Source organism: Nicotiana tabacum, chromosome 22 (assembly GCF_000715075.1).
Source record: "Nicotiana tabacum cultivar K326 chromosome 22, ASM71507v2, whole genome shotgun sequence".
Taxonomy (NCBI): domain Eukaryota; kingdom Viridiplantae; phylum Streptophyta; class Magnoliopsida; order Solanales; family Solanaceae; genus Nicotiana; species Nicotiana tabacum.
In genome coordinates this window covers 87,539,720-87,560,242 of record NC_134101.1, presented here as the reverse complement: position 1 = coordinate 87,560,242, position 20,523 = coordinate 87,539,720, and the positions used below count along the sequence as shown (strand labels likewise).

The 20,523-nt window shown below is 37.8% G+C and overlaps 1 protein-coding gene across 1 annotated transcript; it reads right to left on the bottom strand.

The window, feature by feature from the left end:
* Positions 1-11,150: 11,150 nt before the first annotated feature.
* LOC107767919 (premnaspirodiene oxygenase-like) lies at positions 11,151-12,920 on the bottom strand. Its single transcript, XM_016587032.2, has 2 exons — positions 11,991-12,920; positions 11,151-11,913 (listed from the first exon to the last, which is right to left on the bottom strand). The coding sequence occupies exons 1-2, from the start codon at positions 12,870-12,872 to the stop codon at positions 11,296-11,298; spliced, it is 1,500 nt and encodes a 499-aa protein (XP_016442518.2). The 5' UTR covers positions 12,873-12,920; the 3' UTR covers positions 11,151-11,295.
* Between the last annotated feature and the right edge of the window lie 7,603 nt (positions 12,921-20,523).

The following is a 20,523-nucleotide window of genomic DNA, read 5'->3' as shown; positions in this document are numbered from 1 at the left end:
CTAAAAAAATAAGACAAATTAAGAATAAGAGCATCAATGAAAAAGCTTTCTACTGTTAGTTTGCTCTTACGGTAAAAAACGTAAGAGTTATTACCCATTAAAGCTTAATAGGACAAATTAGTAGTCACTTTTAGTAGTTATTTACTCCCTCTCTTTCGATTTATTTAAAGGTGTTTCACTATGCACTTCTAAATTTATGGTTCAAAACGAACTATAAAAATTTTTGTGGCTAGAAATTATTTAAGTAAAGGTAAAAAAAAAAAAATTAAAGTTAAATTATTATCGAATATAGAAATATATCTTTTTTTAGATTGATTAAATAATAAAAAGTGTTACATAAATTGAGACGGAGATAGTAGTAGTCATTGCCAAGTACAATCTTGCTACATCATATACCGATATCATTCTAAAATAGTCATGCCAAATTGAAATAATCTATATTATATTAAAAGCAGAAGGCCCTTAGCGAAATATTGTTCGCCTTTTTTACTCTTTAAAATCAAAGTTTACACTAGACAAATAGTCATTTTGTTATTTTCTAATATTTAAAAATATTCACTTTAATTCCCTACTATCTAGGAATGGTCATTTAATTATTTTTCTAATATTTAGGACTTTGAAATCAACTAAAACTTTACTTATTAGTAATTTTTTTCTTATTTAATTATGTAGATTAATCTCACCCCAACTTTGTATCTCAAACGCGTGTAAACATTATGATTCAGGTAGTAGTCACTTTTTTATTTTTTGCATTTTACTTAAACATAGTTTGGATTTTACACTCTAATAAAGTGGTAAAAAATAATTAAATGTTAGAATTTATTATAATCATATGTTTGTCAATATTTTTATCATGTACAAATAGATTTTACATTGAAAAATTTTTATACTTTAATTATCTTTCTAATATTTAAAGTTTTAAAAATAACTAAAATTCTCTACGTGAAATGTCATATCGATATTTTTATCTTTTGAACATAGAATTCTTATTGGACAATAATATAGTTATATTTACGTGTTAAAGTTAAGATGATCTAATTAATATAAAGAATCTGAATGAAGAAAAACTATTTGCTCTAATGATGAGAATGAATAATTAAATTTTTGAACTAATTTAACAAAATAAGTTTTGAATCAACTAATTAGATAGAAAATTCAATTCAAATATTTTACAAATTCATCATATAAGCAATTTCAAAACTTGTAGTGTACATAATAATATTGAGGGTATAAGAAATAAAAAAAATTAGTTACAATATAGTATTGAGAGTCAAATTGATAAAACTACAAACTTAAAGTAATAAGGAGGGAATAGTAGAAGACAAAATATATTCTAAATGAGTTATTATTAATTTGTTTTTCTTTTGCGTTTGTCCAACAAGTGATAAGTTCCTATTTTTTATTTATTAAGTGATGTATTATAAAATATTAACTCAACATTGGTCAATTTTTAGACTTTAATTTACATTATCACTTATTTTTTTCTTTATCGGGCTATTGAGCCAACATTTACATTCCCAAATGTCTAAAAGATCAAAAGATTTAATATTTTAATTTGCTTTATTTGAAAAACCTTTGGAGAATTGCAATGAACTACAGTTGTGTCACTTGTTTGTTTCGAGTATTAAGTTACAGAACAGTAATAGTTTTTGTAAAATATTCCAAAAGAAGTCCTAAAAATCACAATAAGGCATATAAGGATTTCTATGTGCATGATTTTTTCATAATGAGCTAGCTAAATGGGATCAATGTTCATCATTATATAATTTTTTTAATTTTTATTTTATATCCTAAGTAGAAGATAAGCATGAAAACTTGTGAAATTTTAGAAATGAATAAATCTTAAATCGAAAATATTAACTAAGATGATTGATGACTTCTATATTGTCATTGTTTTTTCATTATTGAGTTGCTGAATAAAGTCGACAATTATCATTTTAAGAACTCACATTTTTTTTCTTAAAACTTATTTTATAACTCAAGTGTAATTAGTTAATATAGTATTTATGTAATTTTTAAAAAACTTATATGTATTGAGACGAAGTACACGCACAATGCGCGTATTATAGTGCTAGTACTTTTCAAAAAGCAAGCAATCAATCGGTTAAAAGCCTCACCTATCTCGTATCCAAGTTAAGCGCGCAGCTTCTCTATTGTTTTCTGCGTCCAATTTCACTCAAACACCTTCAACCTTAGCAAAATGTGCAACAACGTAACATTGTCAATTACTCCTATAGACTTCTCTTAAATGTAAGTACGGCTAAAGTAACCAATAGATTTTTGGATTACTCATGAGGTTGCATTAGTTATTCCGCACTTACATATTATCAGATTAGGTTTATATTATAATGTTATTTATGTTTAGATTTGTTTATGTCTAGTATCCAGATTTGTTGGTTGTGCATGTTGATTCACCTAATAGTTTGGGGTTAGGTACCATCACAACCTTGTTTGGAATTTAAGTCATGAAACTATAGGTTAGATTTGATTTGAAAGATTTGAACTTGAGAATTATGAGATTAATCTCTAAGCCTAAACTGGAAATTTAATAAATTGATTGACTTTTTGGACTACGGCTGAAAAACTAATCATATATTTGGATTCATTACTTAAAAACTTGTAATACAAGTCATGGGCTACTACAACCAAATAATACTTGAGTCTAAATAAGTACATCACCATTGGAATAAGAAACATTAATAACGAGATAAGAAGACTTTCAAGGTACTATGATTCAATCCAAAATCTCACCCTGACAGTCACATACAACTCGTGAGTGGAACCGGATCAAATAAAACTAATGCATCCCTATGACAGACCGGAATAATACCTGTAATGACAGCATCTGCTGCAACGACCTCAGTCCTTCCAGGGAAAGCATAACAATGGGCCTGGCCTCTCCATCTAGGACGCTCTCTACTTGCCTGTCCTCCACCTCTAGCTGGCTGTGCAAGTGGAGTAGCAACTGGATCAAAAACCATAGCCTGCAGAGGTCCATCCCTCCGAAGTCTGGGACAATCTCTCAACATGTGGCTGGTATCACCCCACTCGAAACAACCCCTCTGCAGGCGTGAATGTTGGTACTGAATCTATCCCCGACGGCTAGAATAACCATTGTAGGAACCCCACATAGAAGGTGCACTGGGAAGATGGCTGCCCAATATGAATACCCTGAGGTCCCTAACTAGTTGGAGCACTACTAGTAACCTAAGTGCACACTGAATTGTCGGCTAATAAAATCTCTTCCATGATGAGTTGTAGCTGAAGAATGGGAACCAATGAATGCTTTAAAACCTTGAGGCCTCTTGGATTCCCTATCTTCCCTCTCCTACCCATGGATAATCTCCATCCTCCTAGCAATCTCCACAATCTGGTAGAATAGAGCTTTAGTCTCCAACTCCTGTGCCATCTCAAATATGAGACTATAATTGAGTCCCTCAATAAACATGTGGACTTACTCTCTAATAGTGAAAACTAAAGTAGGTGCATGACGAGATAAATTAGTAAACCTCATAGCATACTCGAACACAGTCATACTCCCCTATCGCAACTACTCGAACTCGGTGCACAACGGATCCTTGGGGGTCTGCAGAATGAACCCCCTCAAGAAGAGACCAGTGAATTGAGTCCAAATAATTGGTGCTGCGCCAACTGGCCTACTCCCCACAATAAGTCTTCCACCATCTATGTGCCGGCCCTGCCAGCTAGAAAGTAGCAAGGTCGACCCCGCTCAACTCCAATATACTCATAGTACGTAGAATATGGTGACACTGGTCTAAGAAACCTTGTTCATCCTTAGAATCTCCGCCATTGAAATGCGAAGGATGATACTTCTAGAACCTCTCTAACCTCTTCTGCTTCTCCGCTAACGCAACTAGCCTAACCTCGGGCTGAACCACAATCACGGGCTGCACCGACATAACACCCAGAGCCTGATCAATATGAGCTCGCTACTCTGGAGTACGGACGACGGGAGTCTGAGCTCCTCCCCCAGCTTGAGAAGTAGTTGGTGCAATTCGGATCAACCCTGCTTGAGCCAAGATACCAAACATGCTCAGAAAGTCCGCTAAAGTCTCCTGAAGTGTAGGGGTAGCAACAGGTGCCTCGGCTGTCTGCTCCACAATCGGAGTTACTTGTGGCTCCATAGTTGCGGACCTAGCATGGCCCCTTACTACGACACGTGCTCTGCCTCTACCTCGACCTCTGCCCCGGTCTCTTGCAACACCGACATCGGGTGCTACATCATCTATAATCGAAGCTCATGTCTTCACCATCTGTAAGAGAATAAAAGGACAAAGACACAAACTCCAAAATCATAAATCCGTACGATAAGGAATGAAATAAGTGAAATTTCCTAATAGTTCTGTAGCCTCTCGAAGATAAGTACAGACACCTCTGTACCGATCCGCAAGACTCAGCTAAACTTGCTTATGATTCCTAGAACCTATGAACCTAGAGCTCTAATACTAACTTGTCATGACCCAAAATCCCACCTTAAGGGTCGTGATGACACCTAGTTCCTAAAACTAGGTAAGACTATCACAAGACAAAATCAAACAGAATATAACAACTTAAATATTAAATAAAATCCGCAAAATGCCATAACATAGCCAAACGAGAAAACTAACAATCATAACTCCCAAAATCCGGTAATACTGAGTCATAAGCTCTACATGAATTATATAAAATTTGTCAAAAATACATCACTATTTGAGATACATAAATAGTAATAAAGGAATAAAAGAGGGTGACTCCGAGGCCTACGAGCGGACAACATGGATACCTTGAAATCTCCAACCAGCTCTAGCACACAATCCTATCAATCAGCTCGATCTGAAATACCTTCATCTGCACAAAGAATGTGCAGAAGCGTAGTATGAGTACACTACAGTTGGTACCCAGCAAGCATTAAGACTAACATCGATAGAGTAGTGATGAGTTCAAGTCAAAACACTCACTAATGTGTACGATAGACAATAGAATAAATATCTGAAACCTCGAAAAATGTATACAATAACATAATGTAAAATGATCCATTTTCGCCAACAAATTATTAATGGGAATGGGGCATGTGAAAACATATTGAATTCAACCAAAACTAATAAAGCATAAGGTGGAAACATTTAAGAGTTTGTGTCAAAACATCAACCCGTAGTTCTAACACATGAACAGTAACAAAGAATCACCCAGATATATCCCATACCATTTCCCAACAAGCCACCCTTATGTCACCGCATGCACATTAACAATGGAATGCCACTATTATGTCGCCGCATGCATATAAATAACCATTTATCTCTCCACATGCACATCACAAGGAAATACCTCCCTTATGTTGGCACATGCGCATCTTACCCCACACAACAACAATCAACCCGCAAAACACGTACACATGTGCCACAACATCATAAAACAACAATATCAAGGTTACAACAAGATATAGCCCATGACTGAATAACAATGTGTACAATAATCATAATAATAACATAAAAGTGCGGGGAGTATTTCAAAACAAAGCTTGTTACATATATCAACAACCTCAATTCAAGGCATATTAATATCCTAATGTCTATTCAGGTAATGAACCATATAAAAGTCCGTGTACACACTCGTCACCTCGTGTACACATCGTTTCACTAGCACAAACAATATAAATTATACAAAATCCTAAAGGTAATTCCTCCACATAAAGTTAAGCAAGATACTTACCTCAAATAACCCAAATCAATATTCTAAAAATATTTTCTTTAAATTCACCTCTGCTCGGCTCAAATCTAGTCTAAAACGACTTAGTAATACCAAACAATACCAAAAAATTCAATTTCGATTAATAAAGTTAAGATCTTTACGTAATTCTCGAAAAGTAAACAAAAGTCAATCACAGGCCCGTCCGGTCAAAATCCGAGTCGAAGGGTAGATTTCGACTATCCATAACCCTGCGAGTCCAAATATGTATTTGATTTTCAAATCTGAGTCCAAATCGACTCTCAAATCTTAAATTTTTTTTTTCAAAAATATAGTCAAAAATCCCCATATTTTTTTTTTCAATCTCATAGTTTAGATGTTAAAAGTCATAAATAATCATGTTCAAAATTACTTAGCCAATAACTTTGTATGAAGACCCCCTTCTAAAATAGCCTCCCACCGAGTTTAGGGCTCAAAATGTGATAAAATAAGACTAAGTCTCGAAGCCCCATCTTTTTGTTCAGGTGCAAAGTCGCAAATGCGACATATGGTGCGCAAATGCTACCCCTCACAAATGCAACCAAATGATTGTAAATACGATGCCTGCTAAGCCTAGGAACTACACATTGGTATACCATGATTACTGTTGAATCATAGTATTCTCATATTCTTGGTATACTACACAATAGTATTATCAAGAATAGTGTTAAATTATGGTATACTTTATTTGAGTATGTTAAGTGATATACCTAATATTCTTGGTATACTACACATTGGTATACCATGATTACTGTTGAATCATTGTATTATTACATTCTTGGTATACTATATATTGGTAAACTATGATTAGTGTAGTATACCAAATTCTACGATTCCCCGTTTTAACTAAAGAACAAAAAGGTGAAGAGTGACAAATTCTTTGTTATAAAAAATCTTAAATTTCTTAGAAACTAAAAAAGTCATTTACCAATACAAAATTAAAAATTCAAAAAAATAAAATAAATAAGAGTGATACAATAATTCTTGTTATTTTAACGATTAATAATTGTAAAGAAGGCGTCCCAATACTAACTTTATGAATCGATTATTTATTTACAAAGAAAAAAAATAAAAATAAAGTAGAAAAAAGTGATAAAATTTAGATTGCAACCGGTAGAAATTTAATTTATTGATAACTCGGTGGTAATAGGAAATTGTGAAGAAAGCCTCTTAACTGTTACTTTAGTAGAGCAATTTAATAGCTTTTCCCTAGTTGACTTACTAGTTGGACTTCAATATCTATCAGTAGAAATGGGTCTAAGATTTTTCAAATTTTCTTTGCCAATGGCCTCACCCTGTTTGCCAAAGCTAACAGGAAGAACTTTGAAATCATCATCAGAACACTAAACTCTTTCAACTCTGTTTCTGGCCAAAAGGTTAACATGATCAAGTCAAAAATGATCTACTCCAAAAATACCACCAAGAAAGACATGGACCTCTTTTACAGCATACTAGGCATTAAGTCCAATATCAACTTTGGTAAATAGCCGGGCTTTCTATCTTTCACAAAAGACCTACTCATAGGGATTTTCAGTTCATAATTGATAGTATGAACTCCAAGCTGGCTGGCTGGAAAACAAGGTTCCTAAACATGGCAGGCGTACAACCTTAGCAAAAGATAGCATTGCTAGTAATCCCAGCCATGTCATGCATTTCATCATGCTCCCCATCTCTACATGCAAAACGATAAATAAAATTCAAAGGGACTTCATCTGGGGGACTATTGCTAAAAAAAGGAAAATGCACATGATCAGCAGTTGGGATGTCATTACTAGACCCAAGCCCTAGGAGGGCCTTGGTATCCAAAAAACTGAGCTAAAAAATAAGGCTTGTCACTGAGACCTTGCATGGAGGCTTTTCCATAAGCGTGATACATTATGGGCCAAAACACTCATTGCTAAGCACTGCAACTCAAATACCAATAGAAGGAAGCCTTCTTCTATAACTTGGCAGTGCATCCTTGAGGGCTGGAAAATCTGCAACAAAGCCTTTAGGTAGGTTGTCAACAAAGGTAATAGAGTGAACTTCCTCACTAACAGTTGAATCCCAAACATGGGGCCCATTGATATCTTTATCAGTGGGCCAAAGTTGAATGGAGTAGATAACTTAAAGATATCCTCCATATATAACAATGGGACCTGGAACATAGAGCACCTGTCCTTTCGCATTCCTGAGTTCCAGTCTTTTACCATCAACAAACCCTCCTTAATCATACCTCAGAGAGAGAGAGAGAGAGGACAAACTCATCTGGGGCTCACTAATAATGACATATTCTCTTCTAAGTCAGCTTACTCGGCCTCCTACACTCACAGTGGAATACACTCTGACTAGGAGCCCACCTTCAGCTAGATCTGAAAACTAGAAGCTCCTAATAAGATTAGATTTTTTACATGGTTACTAGCCCAAACAGACTGCCCACCAATAAGTATCTCCACAACATTGGCCTTCAACGGAGTCCTTCCTGTTCAGTGTGTAACAATCTAGAGGAATCCATAAATCACACTTTTTTCCTATTTGCCAATGCCAAAATAATTTGGAATTACCTTTGCTATATTCTACAAATCAGTCACTACCATGACCACTGCATTTCATGCCTTATTCTTGGAATACAACATGGAACATGCTAAAAGACAAAGCTTTCAATGATGGCATCCAATGGCACTTCCTTTTACCCTTCTGCTTCTGCAATATTTGGTTTACCAGAAATAACAACCTGTTTAACAATAAAAAAGAGCATGTTCAAACTAATACTATTATTGTTAAAGCTAATACCACCTACTGACTAGGAACAAACCTTAAAAGCAATGGGTTACTATAAGTGTCAAATGAGAACCACCTGACAGAGGCTCCTACAAGCTAAATACTGATAGCTCCTACTTTGGTAACCCAGGGGTAGGGGGCATAGGGGAGTCTTTAGAAACCACTTGGGCTACTGGATCATTGGTTACATGAAAGGTTTCCCTTTCACCAGTAACAATCTAGCTGAGCTCAATGCCCTCTTCAAAAGGCTAAAGCTAGCGGTTCATCAAAACCTCACCCCTTGATCATAAACACAGACTCATAGAAAATCATTAGAATGTTAAATGATGGCCACTTGCCTTATGACCCTATTATTTGTGAATGCAGGTCCTTGATAACACAGCTGGGATATTCAGTCATCAAGCATAATTTCAGGGAACGGAATCAGGTGGCAGACATCCTAGCAAAGGAAGGAGCAAGAAAAAGCTTTTTGATAGAACTAAGTTTTTGGCAATTCCTCCAATCTTTGCTAATGATGCACTATGGGTAGAGATCCTAGGAACTACATTCAGTAGAAAAATATTGGTATGTAATATTACTAACACTGTTGCACACAATGCTGGCCACCTGGGCAGCCACTCTAACATGCTAGCTCTGTAATTATTTTTGTTAATAAAGTATATGTGGTTAATAAAACAAAATAGCTTTTCCCTCTGTTCATCGCCGCAACCGGTAGAAAACGAGGCAACTTGCCTTTCTTCTTTTCCCAATGAGATTCACGTTTGTTATTGACCTTTCGCAACAAGTATTAGCACTTAAATATTCTCAAAGGCCATATTCAATATAAGCAATGTCGGCAGGACCACTAAATATATCAATTTAGTGAGAATGAAACAAATAGGATATAATTAAGCCCACATTAATATTTTAATATCGATAATAAAAATTTCGTGAAAATTTTTTTGTTAAAATTTTAAAGTATGCTGAGTAGGATTTTTGTTAACGGTCAGAATTTTAGAGTACGCTGGTAAAATTTTAAAGCTTGCAGCAATTATGGTGATCTTAAGGATTTTATCATAAAATACTGACAGATCACTAGAATTTTTCAGATGAAATTCTGGTGATAGTTACAATTTTATGATAGAATTTAGACGATCATCATATTGCTACTTGTGACCAAGAAAACTTTTGCCCCAGCATGCTTTAAACATCTGGCGCGGGATTATATTAAAAAAAGCCCATTCAACGTCATTTTAGGCCCAATATACTATCTTCTCCCTCTTAAAACAACTTCATGCGACTGTAAAATAAAGTAATGGGCAAATGTTGTGATAGGATTGATAAGATAACTTTACCCTTAATCAGAGTTTTGTGTTCGATTTTAGGAATAAAAAAATTTCTGATAGAAAACGCTTCCTCGTTTAATGGGTAGTGTGAATCCGGACCAGTTAAGGCGCTAAAACGAATATCCAGGGGCGGCTCAGTACTATTGGGGGCCTAAAGTAAACTTTAATGAGAGGCCTTAAAAAAATCTCAAATATATATATATATATATGCTCAGTACTATTGGGGGCCTAAAACAAACTTTATGAGAGGCCAAAAATCTCAAAAATGAATATATATATATATAAAATGAATCTATTTTTCTAACTTTTTGAGATGCAAAGTTATGAAAAATTATTTTATAATCTATTTCTTCTAATATTTCTTTTTCAATTGATAATATAGCTAGTCCATTCAATCTCTCCCGAGACATTATTGATCTTAAATAAGATTTTATCAATTTTAATTTTGAAAAACTTCTTTCCGCTGAGGCAACTTACAGGAACTGTTAACATTATTCTATAAACAATCTAGGCATTTTGTTAAAGAATCAAGTCTTTCTATCTGATTGAGTATATCGATTATAAATTGTAATATTATCATCTACTTGTACAATTTCACTTAACACTATTAATTCAGAAAATAAGTCTAACTCGTCAATATCACATACTATAAACTATAGCTTTTCTAGAATAATATTGTGAGATGACTTTCTTGGAAGAACAAAGAAAATATAACTGTATAATTGTAACTTTGTGAGAAATATATAAAAAGAGAGATCTCAGTATTGTAAAACATAAACCGAGAAGGAAGAGGAAAGGTCAAGTTGGGAGAAATTAACAAAAAAAAAATGAATAATTGTGATGATTTCTTCCAAAATTTGCATTTTCAACGTCACCTTAATTGATTTTTGGGGCCCACTTTTTTGGTCAAAGGTTCTTAGTAGTATATCTTTCCTTTTACAATAATGCATGTATGCGCTGTTTTTAAACAAATCTCATATTGTTTTTCTAAAAATAAATATAAGTTTATGATTCTATAGGTACAAGTGGAGCCCCCAAAAATTAGGGGCTTTAAGCCTAGGCTTTATTGGCTTTACCCAATAGCCGCCCGTGCGAATACCGAACATTAAGTCAGAAACGAAATATAACAAAGCAATATTTTAGTTTTGCTCTCACTTGAATAATCAGCGGTCTCCCTTTTTCTTTCCTCCATTGCGAATCATTGTGAATAGTTGGAAAAAAAAACATCATTGTCAACAGCTTTACAAGGTGGCTTTTTCAAACTTTCTTAAAATCTCTCACTTGAAAATGGATCCACTCAAACATAAAAATGTCTTTATAGCTAATGATGATCAGAGGGCGTAAGAAAAACGTATAGAGTTCTCATTTATTTGATCTATTACTCATCATGTTACAATAACACTGGAGAAGAAACAGAAAAGATAAACAAAATATTACAAACCTATACTTAAACTTATTCAATGCTAGTGCAAAATTTCAGTGTTAATCAAGACGCGACACAAGGAGTAGCAATCAAGTAAAGATCTTTCTCTCTTCTAGCAGATATTCCATTTGCCTCAGTCATGTCCAAATCCCTTGCATTAATTCCTTCGGGAAGTTTCCAATCAAAGTTGTGAAGCAAATGTGCCAATGGCAGAGTAACAAGAGCCATACCAAATTGTATTCCTGGACAAATTCGTCTTCCCGCGCCAAAGGGAAGAAGTTGAAAATGATTTCCAGTAAACTCAATAGAACTATTTTCGAATCTCTCTGGTATAAAACATTCAGGATTTCCCCAATTCTCGGGATCTCTTCCAATTGCCCATACGTTAACCAAGACTTTGCTTTTCAACGGTATAGTGAATCCTTCAATCTCTGTTTCCTCCCTGCATTCTCGCGGGACAAGTAGAGGAGTTGGAGGGTGTAATCGGAGTGTCTCTTTGATCACTAAATTTAGGTAACTAAGCTTTTCAAGATCAGTATCCTCATCACATGTTTTCTTTCCTTTAAAAGCTTCTCTCACTTCTGCTTGTGCTTTCGCCATTACACTTGGATTCTTTATCATTTCTGCTAATGCCCAAATAACGGTTGAAGATGATGTGTCAGACCCTGCTACGAACATGTCCTGCACCATGTATGGTCGTCAATTTTGATATTTTGTAAAATAAAAAAAAGACAAAGGGAAAAATGAAATACACTTACAAGAATAACTGCTTTGATGTTATCATTTTCTAGAGGAAATGGTAATTCGCCGCTCTCCATGACTCTTTGAAAAACATCGATGAAATCTTCAGCTCCGGACTCACCATTACAACATTTTCCATTTGCCCGATTCTCTCTGTGCACATTGATAATGTTGTCCAAGACCACGTCTATCTTATTACGAGCTTCCATTAGTTTAGACCGCATCCCACTAATACCATGTAGAAACTTTTTCGAAGGGAACAAATCAGCCAGCTCGAATCCACCAGATAATGATTGTGCTCGATGAATCAATGTTATCAACTCTTTTTGATCTTTACACACTTTCCCAAATGCTGACCTACATGTCGCGGCATTCATAAACCATAAAAGTTTTTCTACTAAGTTGATTGGCAAATCTCCCATTGATTCAATGGATGATAGGAGACTTGAGAGCTCATCACGTCGAATTGGACTGAAGGACTTCACCATCTTGGCACTAAGTAGTTCCAAGGTGCTCAGTTTACGCATATGTCTCCAATAATCACCATATGGGGAAAAGGCAATGTCCTTACAATCGTAACAAATAATTTTTCCCATCATGATTTCTGGCCTAGATGCAAAAGCGAGGTCGTGAGTTTTTAAAATTTGTTTGGCCATGTGTGGGGAGGATACAACTACTGTTGGAACTTCCCCGAGCTGTAAGTACATGATTGGGCCAAACTTTTGTGATAAATTTCTGAGAACTCGATGTGATACTCCACTTGTCAAGTGATGCACACTTCCAATAATAGGTAGCCTCCACGGACCAGGTGGAAGCCTTTTCGATTTCCTCCATTTTTGAATCAGAAGAAAGATGAAGGAGATGAATAGCAAGAACGAAACCAAGTGTTGAAACTCCATCTCAGTACAAGAAAGAAAGGTAATTCGACTTGATGGGTTTTCTGTTTTGAAATATCGTTTACTTATATAGAGGGTGGACACATACTTCCGAAAGCCAAAAATTGTAGTTGAGTTTCCAGGTTTGACCAATAAACGAAAATAGAGCATCTGCAGCCCGCATGTTAGATAAATTGAACCACTTGGGACAAATAGCCACCTCCTATTTTGTTGTGTTTACGTGTCTGCGTAATCCTAGTCGTCATGGTGGATTCCTTTATAAAGAAAAAAAAAATCTAGAACCACTTGAGATGTTGAATTTTCTCGTGAAGGGAAATGCATAATTTACTGTTCTTGATCTTAATTGGTCCAAAAGTTTATCGTCACCTTTTAGATGGAAATCATATATATACATATTTCATACCATGTATTTTAATTTAATATAGCAGGTAAACTATCAGTCTTATTTTTCAAGCTATTAGTCTCACTTTTTAGGGAGAATTTCAAAAATAGCTAGATTTACAAGTAGTCATTCAAAAATAGTCACAATATCATAAGTCATCAAAATTTAGCCACTTTTCATCCAAAGATAAATCTGAACGAAAACACTGTTCAAAATACGGAAAATACTCCAGCATAATATACTGAAATTCCAATATAATATACTGGAACTCCAGTATAATATACTGGGTTCCAGTATATTATACTAGAGCTAGCAAAGTATACCGGTCCAGTATAATATGCTGGAAGTTCATACATAGGTGCACCGAACTCCAGTATATTATGCTAGACCGGTCTATGTTGCAGTAAAATAGTGGCTATTTTTTATTAACTTGACAAACGCTGATTATTTTTGAATGATCAGTCCGTTTGGTGTGAGAAAGTTAAAATCTTTTACTTATTAGGCGCATATTAACTTTTATTTTTTTCTATTTTTCTTTTTCATTTGGAAAGTGAGGCGAATAATATTCTTTTGAAGGTCGTTGTAATCCTTTTTTCAATTTAGTACTAATAATTTCTAATCAAAAGTAGTTTATATGCAGTGTTTGCCAATGAGAGTGTTTACCTTAAAAATGATAATTACAATTAAATTTGACTTTGTGGTTCTAAAAATACGTGATTTATTTTAATGCTAGTTGTTAAGCGATAGATGCTAAGTGTAAGTTAGGGGAATGAGATAAGAGCTCAAGGACAGTATGTTATGCAAACCGAATAGCCGTAAATCGGGGTCTCGAGCTGGCCTACGCTGGGCCTCGAGGTCGAGCTAAAGTGCCTCAATGGGATGGTCGATGAAGAACTAACAGTTCTGAAGTCCTTGATGGTGGCTTTTTATGATCAATGATGAGTAATAAATGAAGAACAATCAATAAAACACAATAAATGTAAGCAATAAAATCAAGTGAGCAATCGCAAAATATGTTTAAGTTGAGGAGCAGAGAATGTTCTTATTCTTGTATTGAATACCATGTGTCTTACAAAATGATAAGGGTCCCCTTTATATAGGAGGGAGAATCTCAACATAGTATAAGTGCATTTATTACAAAGATGTACGAGTGGTACAACCATTTAATGTCACGGTATGGACTTATACTATTCTTGTAGACCTGATCAGCTCTAACCACGTGCCTTGGGAATTTTCCACTTGTTCATCATATCCACTGATTTGCACTGCCACGAGGTCGAACATAGGGAAACCTCGGGGTCGAACCTCGAGCTGTGCTTTGAGCCTTCTAGAGACGGGCTATGGAGTGTCATAATGATTATAAAATTGGACTCTCTGATTTTAGCCTTATACAGATACTCCCTGCGTTTCTTAGAGTAAAAATGATAAGAAACAGTGTTGAATTCTTGCCTCTTCGATACTTCCATCATGACGTCAGCCCGTCAGAGCATTAAATGACATGACTCAAAGACTGCGCAGATGTCGCTATCAGCACGATTATCGAGAAGCCCACGAACCATTATTGGTTCGACTCTTCCGCTTCTCAAACGTTGCCCAAACGTCTTCTATAAATACCTCAACTATTTGTCATTCATACTTATATCTTCAAGTTTTCAGAGCTAAGTTAACCATCTTCTGCATTCATCTCCTCTTTATGCTTGCCTCTTCATTTTCTTTCTTAGAAACAATGTTATAGTTATGGCTAAAACCTCCAAAACGGTACCTCAGAAAGAGGGCACCACTTCTTCATCACGCCCGTCAAAGGGCAAACCAAAAACACCAATGTATACGGCAAAAATCGGTGGTCCGATTTTACGGTCACCAAGGTTCCTCGAAGATACTGCCTCCCGAAGGCTTGAAGCTTAGCTCGGGGCTCCGGCCTCAAGAGTTCTCAGTAATCTATTTCAAGGTAGCGTAAGCAATGGTCAGCCTCGAGGCAGGGTAAATCAGTGGCGTCGGTGGATCAGTGTGAGGTTCCCAAGGCACGTGACTAGAGCTGACAAAGTCTATTAGGCTAGTCCAAACCCGTACCATGACATTAAAATGGTTGTACTAGCCCCATATCTTTGGAATAAATGCATTTGTATTATGTTGGGATTCCCCCTCATAAATAAAAGGGATCCTTTGCATTTTGTGGATATCAGATATTCAATATTAAACACATAAGAACATTCTCTTTGCTCTCTAACATATTCTCTTGATCTCATTACTTCCATGTATTGCTTATAATTATTGTGCTTTATTTATTATTCTTCATTTATTGCTTATCATTGATCTTAAAGAGCCATCATCGTAACTCTCATAACTGTTAGTCCTCTCTTGATCGCTCTAAGCCGGCCACCTAACTCGACCTTGAGGCCCCAATCTCAAGTCGTGTGGTTTGATTATTACATCGTCTCTAAGCTATAATCTTGCTTTCTAATCTTTTATTCAACATCCATTGCCTAACAGCTAGTATAAAAATAGATCACGTATTTTTAGAACCACAAAATCAAATTTAATTATTATGACCATTTTCACGGTAAATAGTTTGGCGCCCACTGTGGGGCTAAAAATAATAGTGATTATTTTCTTGCTGGTTTAACTACATAATCCAAGTTACCTTTCACACTTTTTCTTGTCCAAGGATCTTTGATTTCAGGTCAAAATGTCTAACTCAGTAAATGCACATGAGAACAACAATCTTGAAGACCACGGAGAAAACAGTGTGGATGTTCCGGGTGTTGGTGTACTACCACGAAACATTGAGAATGAACCAGAACCAATTCCCGTGGACACGGTCTCACGCGATGCCCAACACGTCGATATAAGCTCCCACACTAACATGAGCGTACGTCAAGGAGATCAACAAGAGGTCTAAAAAACCCCAGCTCGAGAGGAACAAGAGGTTAGCCTTCACGTTATTTTTGAGATGTTGCAAGCACAATAGCTGGCAATTGCTCAGCTGCAGAGCCACCAAAAAACCCCAAGTACAGCAGCCCCGAGAACAGCCCCTCGGACCGAACAAGCACCAAAAAGATCAAGTAACAACGGGTTGGCATCCGCCCCGCCATCGTAAAGATGCTCGAGGACCTCATAAAGAGGATCGAGTCGGGTGAGAAAAAGATAGAAGCCAATGATAAGAAGGTCGAGACCTACAATTCCAGGGTCGACCAAATTCCGGGCGCACCCTTGATTCTGAAGAGTGTGGATTCAAAGAAGTTCGATCAGAGGCTGTTCTCGCAAGAAGCAGCTCCAAAACCCATTCCAAAGAAGTTTAGGATGCCAGACTTTCCAAAGTACAACGAAACCTCGGACCCCAATGAACACGTCACTACTTACACTTGTGTAGTGAAGGGCAACGACCTAAAGGACGACGAGATCGAATCCATCCTACTGAAAAAGTTCAGAGAAATGCTTTCAAAAGGGGCGATGATGTGGTATCACAACCTGGCCCAAAACTCAATAGATTCATTTGCCATGGTGGCAGATTCTTTCATAAAGGCACATGCTGGTGCCATCAAAGTAGCTAAAAGGAAATCCGACGTCTTCAAGATCAAGTAGAGGGAGAATGAGATGCTGCAAGAGTTCGTATCTCGCTTCCAAATGGAACGAATGGAACTACCACCAGTTTCCGATGATTGGGCAGTGTAGGCCTTCACTCAAGGTTTGAACGAACGAAGCTCGGTGGCTTCGAAATAGTTGAAGCATAATTTGGTTGAATACCCCGCCGTGACTTGGTCGGATGTTCACAACCGATATCAATCGAAAATCAGGGTCGAGGATGACCAATTAGGATCTCCCTCGGGCTCGGTATATCCAAGCAGGCTTCTGGCAAAGGAGCCAAAGCCAAAGAAAGAAAGGTACCAGCCATACACCGAAGACAGGAGAAACGCCCCGAGGCGTAACATACCCTGGAATGATCGAAGAACGGACCGAGGGCAGAACCCTCGGGGACTCGTCAGTAGAGCCGGGTTCGATAGGCATGCAGGACCGACGGAGGCACCCCGCTTGTCATAATACAACTTCAACATCAATATTTCAGATATCGTGTTCGCCATTAGTGAAATCAGAGACACGAGGTGGCCAAGGCCTGTACAATCAGATCCTTCGCAATGGAACCATAACTTAGTATGTGAATTTCACAACACATACGGTCACAGGACCGAAGATTGCCGGCAACTCCGGGAAGAGGTAGCCCGACTACTCAGCAAAGGTCAACTCCGGGAATTCCTTAGCGACCGAGCCAAAAATCAGTTCCGAGAAAGAGAGGCAATAAAAAAGAATGAAGTAGATGAGCCGCAACATGTTATCCACATGATTATGGGAGGGGTCGACACCCCACAAGAACTCACTATCTGAAGAACGAAAATATCCATCACCAGAAAAAAGTGAACTCGAAGTTACAAAGCATACGTTGCACTCTTTTCCTTTGACTGAGTTTATATCCCGAAAAGGGTTTTACCGGCAAGGTTTTTAACGAGGTAACATCTATATGCTATCTAAGGAAAACTAAACAAGTATTCAAGGCTTCTTTTTCAATCAACCTCGAATAATGGGGGGCATCCCCCCGGAAGGTCACCTACTCGGAGAAGCCAAGGTGCGCTAAATGGGGTCTCGATAGAAAAATAATGTAACGGGCCAAACGATCGAACGAACCGTGTCCGTATAGAATAACTGACCCCTAAACAACAAACACATGTATACTTTTGCCAAGTAATGAAAGAATACTTTCCAAAATCATTTTGTGTTTCAAAGAAGCTCGGTATTTTTGCAAAAATGGCTCCTCTGTCAAACAATGCGACCCCTGGGTCGGAGCCTCAAACTCGTAAGCCCTCAATGGGGAAAAATCAAGATCACAAATAGTTCCAGAGCAAAAAACGTCCCGAACACTCAGGGACTAGCGTTGAAAACTCAAGGCTAAATGACCTCCGAGTCAGGAAAACCCAAAATCGTAAGCCCTCAATGAGGAAATACCAAGTTTACAAGTAATGGCTCCTGAGCCAAGTAACCCTCGATGACTCGGGGACTGCCGCCAATCGCCACCCCCATCGACTTATCAAAACCCTAGGCCATAAGACCACATACGGGCAACCTCGGTCTCGTAAGACCTATACAAGGCATGAACCATACTTGTACCAAGTGAAAATATCTGTAAGACCTTAAGCAATGAATGAACCATACTTGTACCAAGTAGCCAAAACTGTAAGACCATAAAGGCATGTAAAACTTGTAAGACCTTACTAAAGGAATAATCCCGATCTTAAAGTTAAGGCTATATATCAAACTTGTAAGACCCCTAAAATGGCATACCCTCGATATAGACGCCGAAACTACTTCATTCGGGGACATAAAGGTTCCGGCCAAACACAAATGACTATGGTCACAAGGCTAAACCAGCCAAACTAACACAACTCAGGGATACCAGACCGTCGCTATAACTATAGGTCTTCAATTACTTCGAAAATACTTCGAAAAAAACCGGTTAAAAAGGCTACCCTCGACATAGGCAAAAGATCTTCGACCATGTCAGCTCCAAACTATAGGATTTGAGATACTCAGTCACCGAGCCAAACCTCCCTAGGTGCTCGATCATTGCCATATAATGACATACAATCGAGGTTTCTATCAAACCGTCGAAGAGCGAGGCAAACACAATCTCAAAAAGTCCTTAACGAGGGGAAAAGAAAGCCTATATAAGAGGTCGTACTGACCCAATGCGTAAGAGACACTGTTGCCAACCCATACAAGAGGTCGTACCGACCCAAAGCATAAGAGCTCAAATGCCGACTTATACTAAAAGGTCGTACCGACCAAGCGCGTAAGAGCCACTATCGCTAGCTCATACAAGAGGACGTACTGACCCAACGCGTAAGAGCCTAAGGGCCAGCTTTAAATTCAAAAACTAGAGGGTCGAATGAGCTCGAGTCAATATCCGACTCGGTGACTGAGCCCAAAACAGTTAACTAAATATGCCTAAGAGCAAAAGCATAAGAGCTCAAACGCCGGCTTATACTAAAAGGTTGTACCGACCAAGTGCGTAAGAGCCTATGGGCCAGCCCAACGAGCCCCAGGGTCATACCATAAATATATGGATTCCTTTTAACTCGAAGACCAGTTCATCTGGCTAAAATCAAGGCAAAGGGAAATGAATGAAAAATAAAACCACGAAGCTTCCTTTTATACATATATGTGAGGGAATACAAGCTTCATTTACAAATTTCTTTGAAAACACTCTACGCAAAACAAGAAAGGAAAGGACTAATCTAATCTACGTCCCCCTCGGGGACTATGGTCCGTCGGCTTCTTCCTCGCCATTTTCAGCATCAGACAGAAGGAACTTAGCATCATATTCTTCCGCCTTTGCCTGCTTTATCTCTTCCGAGAGATCGAAGCCCATGGCATGAATTTCCTCGAGGGTTTCACTCCGAGATTTGCACCTCGCGTACTCTTTATTACTACTCCCCTGGTCGAGATCCCCCCTTAGCTCAACACGGGCATCGGCAACCTCCTTCAAATAGGCAACCACCTTCTTATCAGCCTTAGCTCGAATTATTTCGGCTTCAGCCCGGGCATCCATTACTTAGGCCTTCATCTTCAGGAGCTTGGACTCAAGTCTTGGAATCATGTCCGTTCGGACCATGCTGTTCTCGTGAGCGTCGCAAAGTTGCACCTCGAGGGCGGAAGCCTTGGCCAAAGCATCTTTCTTAGCCGATATCTGGGCGTCCACCCGAGCCCTTAGCTCATCACGCTCGTGCTTGGCTTGACCAACTTCGTTCCTAAGGCATTCTAGGTCTTCTGTCTTTTTCTGCAGCTGAAGTAAAAGAAACATTAGCCTCGGAAGATAGAAGAAGAAGCACACACTCCCTTGAAACAGAAGTTACCTGCTCCTCGAGGTAGCTTTCGTAGTTCAAACTGCAACTCGTCTCATACCGTAAGTGTGCCAACTCGCCTTCCCTTTCATCGTAAAGAAGCCTGAGGGATTTCTCCCCATATACGGCTTTTTTCAGCCTAGCCTCGCAGTGAAGCAGCTCAAATTTGAGCTTGTTAAAAGCCTGTGGAAGAGAAACATGATAAGAGAGCAAAAATTGCAAAAACTATAAAACAAATGCGATCAGCTAAAACTCAGCACGGAGTAGAGCTGCTGAGCTCCCTCGAAGGTCGAACGTACATTTGCTATCCCAGCTTCGTTAACCCTAACAGAACTACTCCCAATTGGTATACGGTCATCCGACATATATGGACCCTGGCTTC